General features: G+C 37.1%; 2 protein-coding genes across 3 annotated transcripts; both read right to left on the reverse strand.

The window, feature by feature from the left end:
• Positions 1-8180: 8180 nt before the first annotated feature.
• LOC149679548 (uncharacterized) lies at positions 8181-10259 on the reverse strand. 2 transcript variants are annotated; one of them, XM_089835736.1, is made up of 2 exons: positions 10092-10259; positions 8181-8858 (listed from the first exon to the last, which is right to left on the reverse strand). In XM_089835736.1, exons 1-2 carry the CDS (start codon positions 10159-10161, stop codon positions 8233-8235), a joined length of 696 nt encoding a protein of 231 aa, XP_089691862.1. In that variant the 5' UTR covers positions 10162-10259; the 3' UTR covers positions 8181-8232. The 2 variants fall into 2 exon arrangements, with proteins under 2 accessions (XP_089691862.1, XP_089691863.1); XM_089835737.1 differs by having other exon boundaries at positions 8181-8813; positions 10092-10242.
• A 1201-nt stretch (positions 10260-11460) lies between these two features.
• On the reverse strand, positions 11461-13443 carry LOC149679549 (uncharacterized). The gene has a single exon (XM_089835686.1). The coding sequence runs from the start codon at positions 13327-13329 to the stop codon at positions 11461-11463; it is 1869 nt and encodes a 622-aa protein (XP_089691812.1). The 5' UTR covers positions 13330-13443.
• Between the last annotated feature and the right edge of the window lie 5285 nt (positions 13444-18728).

The following is an 18728-nucleotide window of genomic DNA, read 5'->3' on the forward strand; positions in this document are numbered from 1 at the left end:
CCTAATCGTACGCTCAAGTTGTGAAGCAATGAGAATTTATGTAAGTAGAACGGAAAACGCTACAGAAACTCTTGTATACGGGATGTGCATGCAGGAAAACGCTTCGATGTACATGTATATGCATACGGTGGTATGTATGTATAGGATTTTTGGATTGACGTGCAGCGGAAATGGATAGATAAACAGCAAGGCACCCTCTCCTGATATTGCCGCTTCCCTACACAGCTCGACTCAGAGATAATTCACCAGCCAGTCTTGCTTCTTTTTATCCCCACAAAGCTTTCCTCTATGCAGGAAAAGAAACCCCCGTTTCCTGATTCGCCTTCCCTATTTCACCCAAGCCAAAAAAGTCTTTTAATTCTAAGAAAACTCCAGAAAACCTTTCAAATAAAATATTTTCTTAAAAAAAAAAGAAATATGAAAAATCTAGTGACGAGGTCGTGGAAGACACGTGCTTCCGGCGAGAACGATTTATCCACGTGTCAATGGTTTTCCAGCCATTCTCTTACTTCAAGTGTTAAGAAATTAATCCGAAATAATCATTGTATTTTTCATTCAAATATCAACTTTTTATCAATCTTTGAATTGATAAAAATTGAAAAATAAAGCAAGGATTCAATTTGTAAGGAAGGATTTCGTCGACAGGGTGTTTCTGTTAAGGCTGGGGGGTCTAAACTATTGAGTGTTTAAGAAAGTGGTTTTTGTCGATGTTTGTTCTTTATGGACAGCTAAATACTTGATTTAACTTATTTTTTTGTTTGTTATTGTTTTATCAAGATTCGAATGAAAGTTGTAAGAAATTTTGAAACTGAAAAAACAACATCAAGCACTAAATTGCATTCATAAATGCTGTTAGTGTTTTAGTCGGTATAAAGAGTGAACCCTTCCTGTTCACCTTTTTGTTAAAACACCTGGCCGGGTAGATTCAAAGCTAGTGTCATATGGTTTAAGAAACATGTTAGTTATCCAATATTCTTTTTTAAGAAACCTACACAGTTTATTATTTATACGTCACCATGTTTCTATCGTGATTCGTTAAGGATGGTGTCAAACATGGTAAAAGCCACACATGCATTCCACCGGACAGCGACACAGTTATGACGTCATTACCCCCAGCAAGCTGTGTGCCTTTCGGTTTTCGGTTTTCGAAATATTTCCAAATTTCAATTAACAAAACTAACTTGTACCAGAAGTAAGATAAGGGACTAGAAGTAAAGTTTTCTAGCATTGGTAATAGATCCTGGCACTAGTGAACAAATTTGAGGATTTTATGCCACTTCCATCGCGCCTACACTAGAGAGAAAAAAATTGGTCAAGTTCCAAAAACATTTCCTACCCCTTCCCCTCAACCTAAAGCCGCGGAACACGGACGCGGGTGCTTGAATCTAGTTCGGCCGTCTACCGCCACGAGCGTCTCGCGTTTTGGAGGGAAAACCCAGAAACCGCTACCAGGGGACCAACCGTAACTTGGTGTGTTATCAAGAATATTCTCTTTCGTCAAGTGAAGAATTTGGTTAGCTCAGCACTTCTAGTCACTTATCTTACTTCTGCTTGTACTTAAATGTATAAAACCATCATGGTACTCAAAATTAAGCTATCTTTGAGTACAAGTTCTTTTAATAACTTTCATCACAATCTACTTTTTGTGGTAGGGCAATGGAAGAACTCGATGGTTTTAAGATAGCTTACTGTCTGAGGGTTCTGACGTGCTTTCGGGATGCTATGGTCAGTTTTATTGATAAGAGAAGCCTAACGGAAATCCATTTCTGACCGCTGGAACTTTCAGCTTTAGGATCGGAGCGAGCGAGACGCTGCCTTGCTATCTCGTATGTTAAAATGCAAGCCTAAGCTAGCTACCAGTTGAACTTACTGACAGAAATGTGATATATTGTACCCCCATTAATTAGAAAACGGGTTATGTGTCCTATTCACAACTAAATAAGATTCGCGTCATACTTAGGTCCAGACTAAATGTAAACCCCCATAGAATATAATTTACCAGTGATGAAATGTTCTAAATTCCGTTCATCTTCCTCATAATGGGCCTTAAAGTGAGTTGTTACCTCTCCGAATGACGTATGTCACGGGAGGTTCTAATTTCGACGTGTCTGTGTGTCTGTCTGTCTGTCCGTTGTTACACCCACGTGACCGCGTTCGCAGTTTGCAAATCGGAGCAAACGTGTACTCCATTTCCAGACCGCATTTACAGTCCCGGAAATTGTATTCCACTTACAGGCTATTACCTGTCTAACAACTCTGTTCATTTGTCCACCCCACACGGACACCAGTCTGAACTTACTGGCTTCTAAACACCACCATCTTCTAGTCTTTCGCCCATTCCTCATGGACACTAGTCTGTACTTACTGGCTTCTAAACACCACCACCTTCTGGTCTTTGTTTTTGTCCATCCCACATGGACACCAGTCTGTACACCTGGCTTCTAACACCACCATCTTCTGTTCTTTTTTTTTGTCCACCGCACATGGACACCAGTCTGTACACCTGGCTTCTAACACCACCATCTTCTGGTCTTTGTTTTTGTCCATCCCACATGGACACCAGTCTATACACCTGGTTTCTAACACCACCATCATCCTTAAGGTTAAGACATACGCGGCGATCGGCTAGGGTTACGAGAAACGTCTAGCCTTCCAATGGAGGGGTCTTCCTCCAAGGTTCACGCAATTGCGATGTTCTTATCTACAGCTGCGATTCGAATCCTTTATATACTACCTATTTCAGTAAGGCGAAACAACAGTCATATCCTTCAATTCAAACGTCAATATTAGTCAAGTCTCTCAAGGTTGTTTAATTATTCTTTTTTAAAACGATGTAACGCTCAATAAGGCGAACAACTAACGAAGAAAATATTAACTACTAATTATATTTATTTTAATATTTAAGATAATCTCTTTTTTCAATTCAAAATTAATACGGAAAGAGTTAAAAAGCAGTCTATTTTTTGTCTGTGTGTGTCTGTCCGTTGTCACACTAGTGCTCCGAGTTAGCAGTTCGCTTTGTTTTGATGTGTTAAGAAATCCTACAGAACCTTAATTTTCACTTTTTCCATAATATAAAGTGAATATGTGGAAATCTTTTTCGTAATTACGATGCATTTAGTACTTTTGTAGCTTTAAAGCTCTGTTTCATTTTGATATTCCAAGGATGTTTTTTAATATTATTATTTGAAATGGCTGTTTACATATTACTTAAGCTATACTACATCTGTATATAGAATAATCCTTGGTTTAGTTATTTCAAGAAGAAAGCTAAGGCCTGGATTCTGTCAGGTAAATCAAGTTTGATCCGCAATAGGCTTAGTGAACGAAAGAGTAAATAATTGAGACTTGAGGTGGAGTAAACTTTGGGTTTTGATTATCGTGTCTGTATTGAAGGGACCTTAACGGTTCAGAGTGAGCCGAAAGTTAAATACACGTTTAAATAATCAGATTTAGATTTTATAATAGAAGAAAGCATCATGGTAGCAATTAGATCAGTGAAAGGGCTAATCGTTATCGGGTTAGTGGTATGCATCAGAGAATAAAATTCAACATAGAACTTATATACTCTCTGTAAATAATGATATGGAACCTAGGATTAGCGGATGATTATATATTTTGACAATGTAAAGAAAACTATTCAATGGCTTAAGCCTCGTTAGACAAAACAAAGCGAGAAAATGTTGCTCTAGTATTTCGATATTGAGTCTTATACTAGTCTTTTCCCCGACTCGGAGAGGTAATATTTTGGTTTTCCCAACTTGTTTTAAAATTAAAATATTTTCTCGGGCTTTAGTTGATTTTTTGTACCATTGGGCAGTATCAGAAGTTAATGACTTCTTATCCTGGGAAGTATTGGACACTAAAGCTTTATATAGTATCCATCCCTGCTAGTCAAAATTTCCTATGGCAATCGTAAAAGAGGGTCGAAAGTTTCCTCCCCACTAGGAAAACTATCTAATCTACTGAAAAAAATCCCACGCCGAGAGACTGTGGCACTCAAACTGTGGGGCGTGTTCAAAACTTCTTCAGCGCCAATCGTTAAAAAGCCGTCTGGCTAGAACTCTATGAAAATCCATTACAATCCGTGGGCCTAGGACCCGACACTAGTTTGACCGGAATTTCTAGCAGTCTATTAAAACAGCTGTTCTTGTCACCGTTTCTGATTCGTTACCTCAAACCACAGGACACACCTTAAAGTTTCGTTACTTGCCCGCTGCTGGCGCTTAAATCACCCTGCCAATTCAAAATGAGGGAAATGCCGTAGGTGGCGCCGTGATCGGACCTAATAAGAAGTTGGCTAACAGAGATGGTTCCGGATATGGTTAGAGTCCAATACTTCCCAGGATAAGAAGTCATAAACTTCTGGCAGTATTATTATTACATCCTAAAAAGGTCTACCTAGTGGGGTTTACCTTTAAAAAACTCGTCCAAAGTGTCATTACACGTATTGTTCTTAGATCGAAGACTATTGAAATTCTCTAAACAAGATGGGTACTGTGATATATATTACTCCTCATGTGCACCAACTTTCTTGTTTTAGGGGCCAATATTTTTGGGGCCGTACTTCCGATACTAAATGTTTTAGACCCCATGTTCTATGACACTTTTCACTCAATCTGACTCAAAGAACACATTCTTTAATTTATCAGAAACACCCTGTATATCTGAGAAAGTGTAGTTTATTTTTTGTTCTTTGTGCACATGCAGCCACAATTCGTTACCAAATTTGACCAAACTACATTTAATTAGCACCAGCGAAAGGTTTTATAGAAGTAGTTTTGAAGTGGTTTTACTCAAAGTTGGGTCTGCGAACTCCTAACCATTATTCCGGAAAACATCGCCCTATTACAGGACCGTAACATCACTTTATTAGCATTGAAAATTTTAAAAAATAAGTTACTAAAAAACTACATCATACAGACATTTTGAAAGGGTTTGGGTATAGATTGCATCGTGAATTCGTGAGGCCACGCCAAGAAGGGATACCTAGTTTACTAGGGAGAAGGTATAAGATGCCGAAGTATTCGCGCGCCATAGCCTCAGTCCCCTTTCAAAATACAAAGGGGACGTAAAAGGAGGCCCGTCTATTTCGCCTCTCCTCAGTCGGAAAATACGTAATTTTCGTCATTCCCGTCGGGCTGACGTGAGTTTTCAAGAACCAAATAGATGCTGGTTGTTAGAGGCGGGGATTAACTCCGGACCTACGTTTGGACTGGAGATAAAGCTAGAAATGTGGCGAATTTATACCTTCTCCCTAGTAAACTAGATATCACTTCTTGGCCGAGCGTTTTGGTTGTCACAAGTAATACGACACCTTTGCCCCGTGTCCTCCGAAGGTGATTTGAACCTACCATCCCAAAGTAAACCTCATTAATTCCCTGACTAATCACGGTCATGAAATGTGATAAATTGCATCCTTACCGAAGACCCTAATAGGCACTTAACTTGCATTGTAACAATTATTTAGTGTTTACTGCATACGAAATAAGAAATGCTCATGGTTTTTAGTCCATAATAACAAAGGGGCAACTCCGGGTAGCTTAGCTATAGTTTCGAATAAATAAAACTTTTAGTTTCATAACTATTTCTTCAAGTAACCAGTGGTATAATTAGCAGCCATATAATTAAATTAGGCTTAATTTGAATGTCAACTCTAGCGTATCAAAAGGGAAACTTAGTTTGGCAACCACACCCTGTTCCATAAAGTTAAAGTTGCACCGAGAATTCAGAATTCACCGGTCCGTGTATAGCTGAATCCATTGTCTTGAGCTAATAACCGTTGTTAAGGATTTCCCGACAACTTCGGAATGATGTATCTAAAATCAATGCCATTTCATAGCTCCCCTTTACCCCGTCTTGCTCAAAAACCTATAATTATTAGCGGGAATCCTAAGTGAATCCATATCAAAGGGATACTGTGCCGTGACCAGAAATTTACGTTCGTTGTATCTCGAAGAAGATATTAAACGAGTGAAAATCAGAAGATACCCAATCATGGATATATATAAGTACTAACGTATTATACATTCTCAACTAGGCCAAAAGGCTGGCCACCAAATAGGCGATACACTCGCGGATGTTAGCTGGCTCTAAATTGAGTCGGAAGTATCTTGGTCACGTGGGGAATCCTCAGTGGTGAGTTTGAAATTTCGTTCATGCGCAAAGAGAGAAAAAACCAATTTCCCTCTCCCTCACAAGGGGGCACCCAAGAATTGTCATATTTGACGTCACTTTTCTCCAAGTAGAGAGAATCTCGCCTCTAGTCTAAATGCCACCTTACCCATGCGCAAAGATTATCCAATGAGACCCTTATGATCACACATAGATCTTTACTGCTGGCTTCCAGAAATCCGCCAGTATAGTCGTTCCGGCAAAAAACTACTTAAGTTAGCATCAGCCGACATCTCCGTTGACAATCGCAGCTCCATTGGCCTTTGACCTTAAAAACTAAAAGACCAGCTGCAAAAAAAGCTAAAATCACTCAAAATTTCTATTTTAATATTTGCAAAACCTGGGAAAGTAGATCTGACATACACTTCAACAAAATCTCAGAACATAAAACTGTAAAAAGTAAACCTACCTATCAGACAACGTCTTAAAAGTCATCTCACCTGTAAGCACCTGGAGTTTTGACTCTATAGTCTTGATTGTTAATTTAAGAAAAATCCTATTTTAATTCAGTACAATTAATTCAACTTATCATGGTTATTATACAGGGTGTTTGTGAAATGTCCATCAATAATGAAAGGGCGTATTTATTGGGCCACTTTGAGTCGAAAATGTTCTATGACATTTTTCCGTCCGAGCCACTGTTTTCAAGTTATGATTGGAGTAATTTACGGATGACCCCTTAAATTTAATTAAGAAATTGAAAGACAGCGCTAATTTAATGAAGGGGTCATCCCTAAAATATTCAAATCATAACTCGAAAACCGTGGCTCGGACGGCAAAATGTCATAGAACATTTTCGACTCAAAATGGCCCAATAAATACGCCCTTTCATTATTGATGGACTTTTCACAAACACCCTGTATTCATCAGGTAAACTTATGTCTTTCAACAAAATGTGTTTGCTGAACTGTTACGTATCCCTTTAAAAGAAAACCTTTCTCGGGCTTCTCTCGAGCGTTTAATTGTAGTCTCTGTAGCTCAAGTAAGGTTTCTTTCTTCTAATTATTGTGTGTATCCATTTTTGGGCAAATAGGTGGAGAGCACTTTCTTCTGATTTCGCTACCTTTAATTATAGGTCAATATGGTATAATTTCTTGAGCAAATTTTTTTAATCAATAAAAAGTTGTTGCTTACTTTGGTTCTCCATAATTACTAGCTTAGAACTGTTGAAAGATAATTGAATTTGTATTTACTAACATAGAGGGTGCAAAATGCACATACAGTCATAACTCTCTCTAAAGCGTGTAGCATTGACATTGTTTAAATAGACTGTTGCACCATCTCTTTTAAACTAGAACAGAACATGAGTGAAGTTACGGGCTTACGGATAGGGTTAGAGATTACCGAAGATTACAGTAGCTGATGTTTTATGTTTACAGGGACATCACCTACCCTTTTTATGAAGGAAGAGTGCTCATAGCAAATAGACCATTCAATTATATACTTGCAGGAAACCAACGGAAGTGGCTTATTTCCCTGAGGCAACATCAGTTGCAACCCAAGTTCACTACAGACAGGGGAGCCTAGCCAATTCGCACTGCCTCTTGCGGTGCTTCTTAGCGCGAGAGGAATAACCTAAATTAGTGGCCCCGCCCCTGTAGTGGTTGCGTCATTTATGGAATTAATAGGAACGGTCAATAGCCTTCGACCAGTAAGCACGATGAAACTAAGAAGGAAAGGAACGGGGGTAAAACCTTGACTTCCATCTCGCTTTTCGGCGCCTGCGCTCTACGCACTTTGGGTTTAGAGAATGCGCAGAGAGATGGCTATTGGTCAACCCCATTGTATGTATTGCTTGTCTACCCCTTTTTACAACGAAGTGGCTTATACTTAAGGAGAGTATTTTAGGCTAACGACACTTCGTAATTGGAATAATTATATACTTCATGCATTCAATTATCTCTTCTTGGAATAAGCCTAGTTGTAAGGGTCACAGAACATATTGATTGTCACGTCAGCTTCAAATTTTTGAAAATCATGCAATTAGTATTCAAAAACAGTATCTTTTAAATCACATTTTACTCAATCACTATTACAACATGAATTAATTCAACAAGATTAATTAAATCCTAAGTTGGTCAATGGAACTTTTACCATCCTTTCCTCCAAAATCTCCTTAAAATTTTTCTCCAAAAATCTTTTAATTCTACCCTTAAACTCGTTTGTAATCAAGCTAATCAATTTTCTCACGGCTCTGGCGAAAAAATTATTTCCTCTGATACCCAGCTCGATTTCTCTGGCGTTGTTAACATTTAATTCACTCAAATGAACTGCGGGTGGTCCTACGAAAACCACGTCCAAGACAGCATCGGCTTCTAAAGTGTTGATGACCCCATTCATCGGAATCCAAGTCTTCAGTCTCCAGTTTGGCGAGACGTCAAAATCAGAGTCCAAGGGTTTGGAAAACTTCAAGGGGACACGAATTCGAAGTCCAGTTTCAGTACACTCGTAAGTACTTGGTCCAGTACGATAGAAAGAGTCGAGTCCTTTGACCAAAGTGTTTCTCGATGCCATAGTGCCTTTGTTGTCGTCTGGTATTTCCATATCGCCGGGAACTAGAGTGGCCATGTAATCGACGATGCGGTCACTAAGATAGTCGATATCAGGGTAATTGCAGGCATCGATGTCCGAACCATCGTCTGTAAAGGAGCGATCATCATTTACATTCAAACGTTCAATGTCATCTAAAGAGTTATTTTATTTGCAGGTGGGAAAATTTAAGTACAGAGATAGTGGTTGGTGAGTAAATCTAATGTCAAAGACGATAAAAGGAAAAAAGGGTTCAGAAACGGATTTGCGATTCTGCTAAGGGTTGGGAAAAGTAACACGAGACTCTCTGCATTCCTTTCTTGGGTTAGCTGAAAGTTCGATCATTTGCAAAGCATATTTGATTCAGATTTTAGGTCTAATATCGGCAACTTTGAAAAAAGGTTTCAAAATCCAAGCAAAAGTTTTGGCTGACTCTTTTAGAGCCTATCTTAACCTAGGCTAAACCAAATAAATTTACTTATGAAACCCTTGAATACGGATCACCAATTAAATATATGTTTGAAACCCTAGCTGTACCCTACATCCAGTCCTTACTCTTTTAGAGCCTATCTTAACCTATGCTAAACTTGACAAATTTACTTATGAAACCCTTGAATACGGATCACCAATTAAATATATGTTTGAAGCCCTAGCTGTACCCTACATCCAGTCCTGGTTTTAAGATTCGAAACCGCATAAAATAAACTTGTTTCAATCCTTCATACTCTTAATACAAAATACCACTTAATTGACGAAATTGAAATAACTTGGCGAAATTTATTTTCTTCAATTTTTAAGGTAAAAATATTATTTCTTCAATTAGCAACTCTTCCCTGATTTTCCACCTCATATCACAATTACAAATTTTACATCCATTAATAATTAAAATGCCTAAATGAAGATTACTTTGTCAAAATGTTAAAATTCTGTGACGCCCATTATTAAAAATAAAAAGTGATTGGACACTCTGTTTATAATTAATGTTAGCATTTTGCAAGATAGAGCGTGAAAAGAATATTTTACATGCTAGGCCTGGTTTTGAATAAGTTTTAAATTTTTTTCATTTAACTTTTGTTAGGGCATACACAGTGAAAAACTGATCTTAGAATATTTCTAACACTCTTGTAAATTTTTTTAAAAAAACAATGATTAGAACCGTGTTTCCATGCCCTTTTCAAATACTCTAGACAAATTTCATTCCAATGTTATGAATAGACTAGCATCTACATATCTATACATTTTTTCGCTAGTACTTTCTTCACCAGCATATAAATTAAAAATAAACATTCTAAGATATTTATTTCCTACGTCTTTAAAAATCTTCAAGGCAACTTACAAAAATAAAGAAATAAAAAAGAACTGAAAATGATGGCAGTAATATAACTCACCAGCGTTTATCAGATTCGAAAGGCAACTTAAAACAGTTAGAAGTAAAATCTTCCTCGTAAAGGAATACATTTTTTTCACGGAGAAAAATTGTAAGGGGCCCAACTAGACCAAACGGATAACTGCGTTGAAAAGATAATAAAGTCCTCTCTTACAATCCCTTATAAACAAAATCATCGCCGGAAGTTAAGCGTGTCTGTAACTCTAGTGATAAAAAACGAATGAACTACATCACAGACAAAAATATAAGGATGAAATCAAATTTCTCAGAAATTTTAAGAACTCTAGATATGATGCAGTATGGAGAGAGAGAAAAAAATTATAAAATATTAACCAAAAAAACTGGTTTTATATTATTTATATTATACTAGTTTTAGTTGGGTTTTTTCTTAGAAGAAAGTTTATATACAATTCATTAATTTAGTTTAAGAATTAATGTTCAGGTAGAATAACATTGTCAAGGTTTTTGAAGTCGCTTGCTTGTAAATTAAGTACATGCCATTTTAAAAGGAAAAGATCCCGGTTCTACATATTATACCTTAAAAGAACGGCCTTTTTCTAAATATAAAAGGGAAAGCACTAATTTTGTTTTAAATATATTACCTCTTATTAAATAATAATTAGCATTTAATTAGTCTTAAAACTAGGACTGCTTTCACGTCATTGTTTAGCTGTGTCTGCTGTTCAGAAGCCCTAACTCCTATAGGATTGGTTGAACCAATTAGGTGAGGGTTCTGGCTAGCAGACACCGCTAAACGAATGGCAAGAGAGTATTCAACGTTTTTAAGACCAATTAAGTGATAATTACTTATAAGCGATATATCATATAATTTTTTAATATTTTTCGTTAATTTTTTTTTTTTTTTTTGAAAAAAAAAGGCGGTTCTTTTAAGGCATAATGTTATGTTGCGTGAAAGTGTACCTTTCCTTTAAATTTTACAGAAGGATTATGTTGTTAAATTATGGAAACGTTAATGAACCAAAGAAAAACTGAATATATTAAATGATTATTAAAATATTACCAGAGTTGTTTCTAAGATTAAAGCTTAAAGTGTACAGCGTTATCATTTTCAGGATGCTTTGGTTACTTTTCTAGCTGCTATTTAAAACCAAAAAAAACATAGGTTAGGAGTTAGGTTTCAGCTGTTGAAAGGTACGGACGTTTTTCACTTCTGGACACCATTTAAAAAAAAAATTGGTAAACTTTAACCTAAAACGTTACATCATGATATTTTCAGATAAAAGAAAACCTTCGTTCGTTGGAAAAGGGACCCACAAAGTGTAATTTTGGACTTTTGGGAATATAAAACACTATTTCTTACAGACTTCAAAGATAATTTAAAAATTCGTTCAGTGCCTTTATTTTCAGACTCAACCAAGAACACTTCTTTTACAATAACAATACCTCTTTAACACAGCGTCATCCATACAGTCACCTTGACTACCGTACCGATTAATCCTACTCACATCGCCTAAAATAACCCATTGACCTTTAACCTTTCTTAAAGTACTTTCCAAATGGGCATCAGATGGAGACACCGCTATCCTAATCAGTACTTCACGGTCAGTAAAACTAACCAACAATCTAGGATTATTAATTTTAGCAACACGGGCCTCGTATACCTCTTTTAATCTTAATTCAGCGCAGTTAGGGTTAACTTTAACCATATCGTTAACTAATCGTACCAACTCAAACGCAACTTGACGTACCATCGAGGTATTAACGGAAACTCGTTCGAACATTTGACAAGTACACCAGTGACTCGCTATGCCGGCTTCTTCGCATGTCCTATTTTCTCTAACTTCGTTAAACAAACTAATGCCACCTTCACGTTCATTTAGTTTAACTGCAGGATTAATTAGATTTAAATGATGAACTAATGTCGCGTGAATATCGTATGGCGTTGTTAGTCTACGCGTATTGGTGTTTAAGTTTGCAGCAAACTTTGGGTACTTTGTTAGAAACCATTCCGGGAACGACAAGTGCATTATGGGCCAGTTTTCTTCCAATTTTCCAACGTAAGTGCTTCGAATTGAACCAAATCTTATACCATGGTCGCTGAAGAACGCGACTATACTGTTGTTAAAGGCATTTCGTTTTGTCAAAGAGTTCAATAAGTCGTAAACAGGTAGGTCCGCGTACCCCGCGTTGTTAACCGCATCGTGAGTTAGCCTCGCCATGTAAACAAACGCGAAAAATGGACGGTAACTCATAGTGTCCACGAAGTTCAAGAAGTAGTCGTAGAAAACTCTGTTTTCCATTTTATTTCCAAAACAGAATCCCTTGCTGTTTTTGAACCATTTAGAACGTTCAACGGCTAGCGTAAAGGGTCGTGTATAATAATCCGTAATTGGCGTCTTAAAACCATTTTTATGGTAATTGAACGTGGCCATATTAGGGGCATCCTCTACCAATAATGTTCGGTAACCGAGTTTAGCGTAACGTTTGAAGACAAAGTCAGAATCATCGTAGAATTTCCCTGATTTGACTGATAAAAATATGGGTTTCTGGCCGGTTAACAAGGGAAATATGTTTGGGAAGGTGTTATCCCCCACTTTCAAGTAGCCATGAAATTCTATAAAGTTAAGGTTACGCAGCATCTGTCTAGTTTTTTGGAAGTGACGTTGATAGTTCAGTTTCGATATTGAATCAATGCCAATAAATATCACATTCAGTTTCTTTATGCTATCCATCATGGCACAGCGATCCTCAACCTCTTCTTTAATCCTGACAAGTGGTAGATACTCCTCAAGTATTTGGCTCTTATTACCACAGTCACAAGTCACCAATATGGCGTCTTCATCCAAACTTTTTCCCCATATTATCTTGTACCACTTGGGGCTGTACAAAATTTTATTGTCACTTGGACTGGTACGAATACCAGGGTTTCGACGTATAGCCTTGTACTTGCAAGTAACTTTACTTGAATTAAGGTATTTGTAGAAAGATTTGAATATATTTTGATTAAAGTACAAGGTGCTGTTTAAAACCCTGATGAATGATGGTTTACCACGGCAATTGTACGTTTCCGGTACTTGATGGTAAAATCTCTTGATCGATGGATGAAACGGGTCTATTTCAGGCATTTGACAACCTGATGTGTCAACTAGAAATCCTTGACGACTAAATTTTGGTTTAATCCAATGGTAAATGTCTGCAAAATGGGATTTCACTTTGTAGTCGTCTTGAATGTTGTAGACGTACATGAAAATTATCAAACACATTCCGGTGAAAGCCATAAACGTTATTGAAATCTTGTGGGATGACGAGGTGCGTGGGCATTGTTGTGATCTGCTAAAAGAATATATAGAGGTATAGACAAATTTGATTATTTCAAACAGAGAAACCAACACACAGGGCGAGGCCGCCATTGGGGTATCATCCCTCTCGCCAAGAAGCAACGCCAGATGTAGCCAGAGTTCAGTACACGAGGGAGGCTAACCAGCTCGCACTGCCCCCTCCCCAATGGCGACCACGCCCCTGTGTGTTGGTTTCCCTCTTTGTAATAAACGAATTAGAATTAAGAATCAGGTTTGTTTGAAAGTTTTCGAGTTAATTTCTGACTGTTTTATATTTTTTTCCACAATTTCCAGACATGACATTGTCATAGATTCTCGTAAAGCGACGCCTAGTGAGGCGCTGTAAAAGGCTTAGTAATGCAGACTAAATAGGAAGATGGACTGCAAAATTAACCGAGTGTAGACAATTCTCGCGTGGTTCTCGAACTAGCCCTCAGTAAGTCTCTTGAATTACGAATTATGGGTAGCGTCAGACTTTTGGAACTATCTTATAAACTTAATGATGTTATCAATTGAAATGAGGTCGGTTTGCAAGTTCACTCCAGAACATCTGACAAATTCCCCAGCCACTACCTTCCTTTGCAAAAAGAGCTGCACACAAATTTAATGGTAACTTAAGAAGATACATTACTCTCCGGGAAGCTTGATTGCAAGTGCCACGCAGTACCATTTCACAACGTGAGGCTAACACACTGATAACTAACTAATTATTTAGTCATAGGTTCAACTCATTCTGTTAAACCTTAATTTAGAAAAAAATTAACGAAAACTAGGACTGAACTAAACTAAAGAAATCTTGCAAAACATTACAACAGAATAGATCAGAGTTGAATGAATGCAAAATAAAATAACTTACTTTGGATCCATGATTTAATTAGCAGTGAAAAATATTTATCAAAGATAAAGAAAATATTCTGGGATATTTAATACTTGGCTGCTATTTTGCGGGACGGTTACCACTGGACTGATTTTCAGTTCCTAAATGTTCCTATCTCTAAACCCTATACGTTTAGCCTGTACTAAATGGGCAGCCTTCGAAATTATCTGTAAATCAGTCTATCACATTATGAGTAAATGTAGTAAAAAGCGTGTTCCACTGCCTTAACGATACATCGAACACACCCAGCCAGCGTTCCGGATGGCTTAACGAGTGTCCTAGTACAACTTATTTTAAAAGCTTCGTGAGAGTGTGGACCGATACAATTAAAGGACTAGTGAAGGCAAAATAAAAATTGTATAGATAGATACATAGTATCAGAAGTGAGATGAGACTAGAAGTGAAGGGCTCTAGCATTGGTAATAAATCCTGGCACTAGTGAACAAATTTGAGGATTTTATACCGCTTCCATCGCGCCTACACTACAGAGAAAAAATTGGTCAAGTTCCAAAAACATTTCCTACCCCCTTCCCCTCAACCTAAAGCCGCGGAACACGGACGCGGGGGCTTGAATCTAGTTCGGCCGTCTACCGCCACGAGCGTCTCACGTTTTGGAGGGAAAATTCAGAAACCGCTACCAGAGGGCCAACCGTTGGTGTGTTATCAAGAATATTCACTTTCGCCAAGTGAAGAATTTGGTTAGCTCAGTACTTCTAGTCTCATCTCACTTCTGATTAAACGTATAGCCAAAATTTTTTGAATGGTGAAATTCCATTACTTACCATGGTGAGTTTAAACATTTTAAAATAATAAATTGTTGCTACTAGAAATGTTTCACCCATAAACGTTGAAATATATGTTTACAACAAGTTATAGCAGACGGTATTGGCAAAATAGCTTTTGAAAGTGAAGTACATGGCGCCACCACCAAAGATGTCCATCCTTAGCCAATTTCAAACAAAAAGGTCACGAGAACACGATGGCAAATTAAAACTCTATATTTGAGTTGAATGCAATCTTAATTTACGCTGTAGTGGGTAGCCAGATGGCGCTAACAGACAGAAATTGTTAACTAATCCCTTTTAGTTACTACTAGTAAGGTAGTATTTGGATTTACTGTAAACATTTACGAACCCACAAAACTATCAATACTAATTGGTTGCGATGATAAGTAGACTTAACTTAAACAAGAGATGTCATACTCTCTATAAAAATTTGTAAGAAGATACCAAAAGAACTTTGACATATCAATAACCAAAAGGTCTCAAATTCATCTGTAAAATTGTTGGTGTAATCTTATCCTTTAAAACTGCTTTAGAATAAACATTACTATAATCAGAAGTAATATAAGAAACCTCCCTACGGGAGGGAAGTATACAAGGCGCCATAGGCATAACGTTAAAACACGCGATACATCCTCGAACCACCAAATACCATATTCAGACACTATTGCTCACGGACAAGGTACGGCAGATCGTAGTACTTTGATATGGTCGTTGGAATTGGGAAACTGGTGTAGTCTGCTTAGCCGTCTGTCGTAAAGAAATAGAAGATTCCTGATTTTGCTAATAAATATTCACATACGGTTATTTCGAAACGAAAATTTAGTATGTTGTGAAGCCAAGAAGAAGATAAAAATTATGAATACAAGAACAAAATTTCGAGATAGATAATAACACCATTTTAAAAGCTATCTATGTATAGTGTTAGTCATATACCTTGGCAAGGTAAGGGTTTAATTCAAATTTTATGCAAAGACCTATGAAAATCCTATAATCGAGTCACTGCCTGTTTAGGAATGATTGATTATCATCAAAATCTAAAAATGCTGCATGAATTATTTCATTGGAAAAGTTTAAAATTACAATGAGTCTTTGAAATTGACTTAACTTAAGCAGCCGACGCAATCGTGAGATCAGAGAATGTATTCCTACGCTCTACGCGGCGCGGCCCTATTTTTTAAACTTTGTTTACGGCTGTATAAGTGCGCGGGGACATTCGCGGTACGAGGATGTATCGGGAAAAATTCGCCTTTGTATACTTTCCTCCCGAAGGGAGGTTTCTTATATTACTTTTGCTATAATTGACAACAAAATCTGAGACTGCATGCTGATTTTATAACTATTTTTAAGATTCCCCAAAACGAAAACATTAATGGGCTGTATTTGGTTGAGATATGTTAGATTTAATAAGGTTAGGGCAGGAATAGATTTAATTTTAGAAGTAGGAATGGAGAACGGCTAGTATTTACATCAGTCCGATTCATAGCTTAGTATAGAGCCCCTCCCACCAACACGTAACGAAAAGTTTAAATGATCTTATTTTCTCACTTAAACTACGTTTTGATGACGTTGCTGACGGAGACGGCGAAAAATACGTAGTTCCATTTTACCTCTGCCGCTATGATCCTCTTTTTCTTTCACCCCAAATCCTGTGGAAGGGGGTCCGGGACTTTGACGCTCGCCCAGATTACTCTGTTCTCCATTCCTACTTATAAAATTAAATCTATCCCTGGTTAGGGTTCGTAGTTTTCTTAACGTACTTCCTGTTTATATAATAAGAGAGCCATTTCTAGATGGAAAATAACTTGAATTCAAATGATAGTGTCATAACATGATCAGTTTTTGCAGTTTTCCTCCTAAATCTACCTCAAAATCTTTCATATTTTGGGGATATTACGGTAACCTATGGTGTGTTAGGTTATTTAAATCAGATATGGTTTTATTAGGTTAGGTTTAATTGGAGGGAAAGGTCAGGCTGGCGTCTTTTAGCCCATAATTTTGTTAATTTCTAATTTCACTTCAATGTCGATCTCAAAAAAACTTACCACCGCAAATCCATCCTTGCATATCTTTGTTCGTTAACGACACTAAAATATTAGATTTTTTATACCAAGCATTTATTTAACGCTTTAGTTGTGACTGCTGAGTTTAAATTGGATGAAAGGCTTTTTAGAATGTAAGTAGTTTTGTGGGACCCCTTAAATTTTCGAATTTTGTCCAAAATTATTCGAAAACCCTTTTATTAAATAAAATGCATTGGCCATACCCTATGATCATCCGCTGTTTTTCCCCTAAATGTTTTGCTGACTGACGTTTCTGCATTTTAACCTTTTCGTTACAGCTAGGAATAACATTTAAATTTAAATGATTTCAAACGCTGGTTGGTATAAAAATTCTTCTTGTGGCTTTAAAGTTAATCTTATCTAATCTAATCTAATATAGTAATATACAGGGTGTTTCTGATAAGTCTGCCATAAATTAGAAGGGGTTGATGTTCTTTGGAAAATCGATTATAAGAGTCGAAAATGTAACTCCTATGATCGAATTTGCCACAAGGGCCACCGTTTTCGAGTTATGATTTGAATGGTGTTTTAGGGATGACCCCTTAATTAAATTAGAAACAATTGTCTTAATCAGTTTCTTAATTAAATTTAAGGGGTTATTCATAAAATACTTTGGACAATTTCTACTTGAAAACAGTGGCCTGGACGGCAAAATGTCATGGACATTTTCGACTCAAAAACACTCAAAAGGATATCACCCTTCATTTATGGCAGACTTATCAGAAATACACTGTATAAACTAACGGAATTCATATTGTGTAATTAAATGTTACAAAACGGCACCTCTTATCTAAACTAAAGTTGTTCCGCTTTTAAGGCTATAAATATGCCATGGTTGTTTTTCATATACATATTTTAAGCTCAGTAAATACCCAAAACCATACTAAACTGAGCAGACCTTCCAGTCAAATCTTCCTTTGTTCAGATGCGGTTTTCTCAGTCACTTGATAAGCGATTAAAATGAACTTTTGCACTTTACTAGAACTATAAAGCATGGTTTTCACTTGACCGAAAAAGCTACTTTGCGGCTGGAGGTCAAACGTCAGATTTGTTTTTTACTTTGTTGCCCAGCGTTATGGTGTTTTCACTTAGCGTAGTTTCCGCAAATAATGGAACCAAGGCTTAGCAGATAAATCGAACATTACACCAATGGCAGCCCATCTATTGTCTATCTTATTTTGGTTTTTGTAATTTTTGTGTATATAATATCATAAAGAAATGGATGGTTCCTAATTTCTCAAATAAAACTTTCAGCATTCAACTTCATCATTCTCAGGAATTTGTACTAGTAACTGACTCGATTAGGAACTAAATGAATGAAAACGTCCTTTCCAAACATGCGTGGTTGAAAATGACGTCACAACTCAAACTTATTGCTGATTGGCTTGTGCAGAGCGTTAACGTTGAACGCGACCGAAAAAATAGAAAGCAAATATCGCCAAACTAAACTTAATTTCGGTCCAACGTAACTATGTTTTTTTTTTCGGTTGTCACTTGACGTCGGGCGAAAACGTCGTGATTTACGAAAAGTGAAAACCATGCTTAACAGCGTTAAATGTTCTACTGCGGAAATACGCAAGACAGACATAGATATCTTGCGTAAGCCGAATTATATTA

Source organism: Phalangium opilio, unplaced genomic scaffold (assembly GCF_054372755.1).
Source record: "Phalangium opilio isolate 3A_F unplaced genomic scaffold, DU_Popi_V2 ptg000041l_1, whole genome shotgun sequence".
In the NCBI taxonomy this organism is placed as follows: Eukaryota; Metazoa; Arthropoda; class Arachnida; order Opiliones; family Phalangiidae; genus Phalangium; species Phalangium opilio.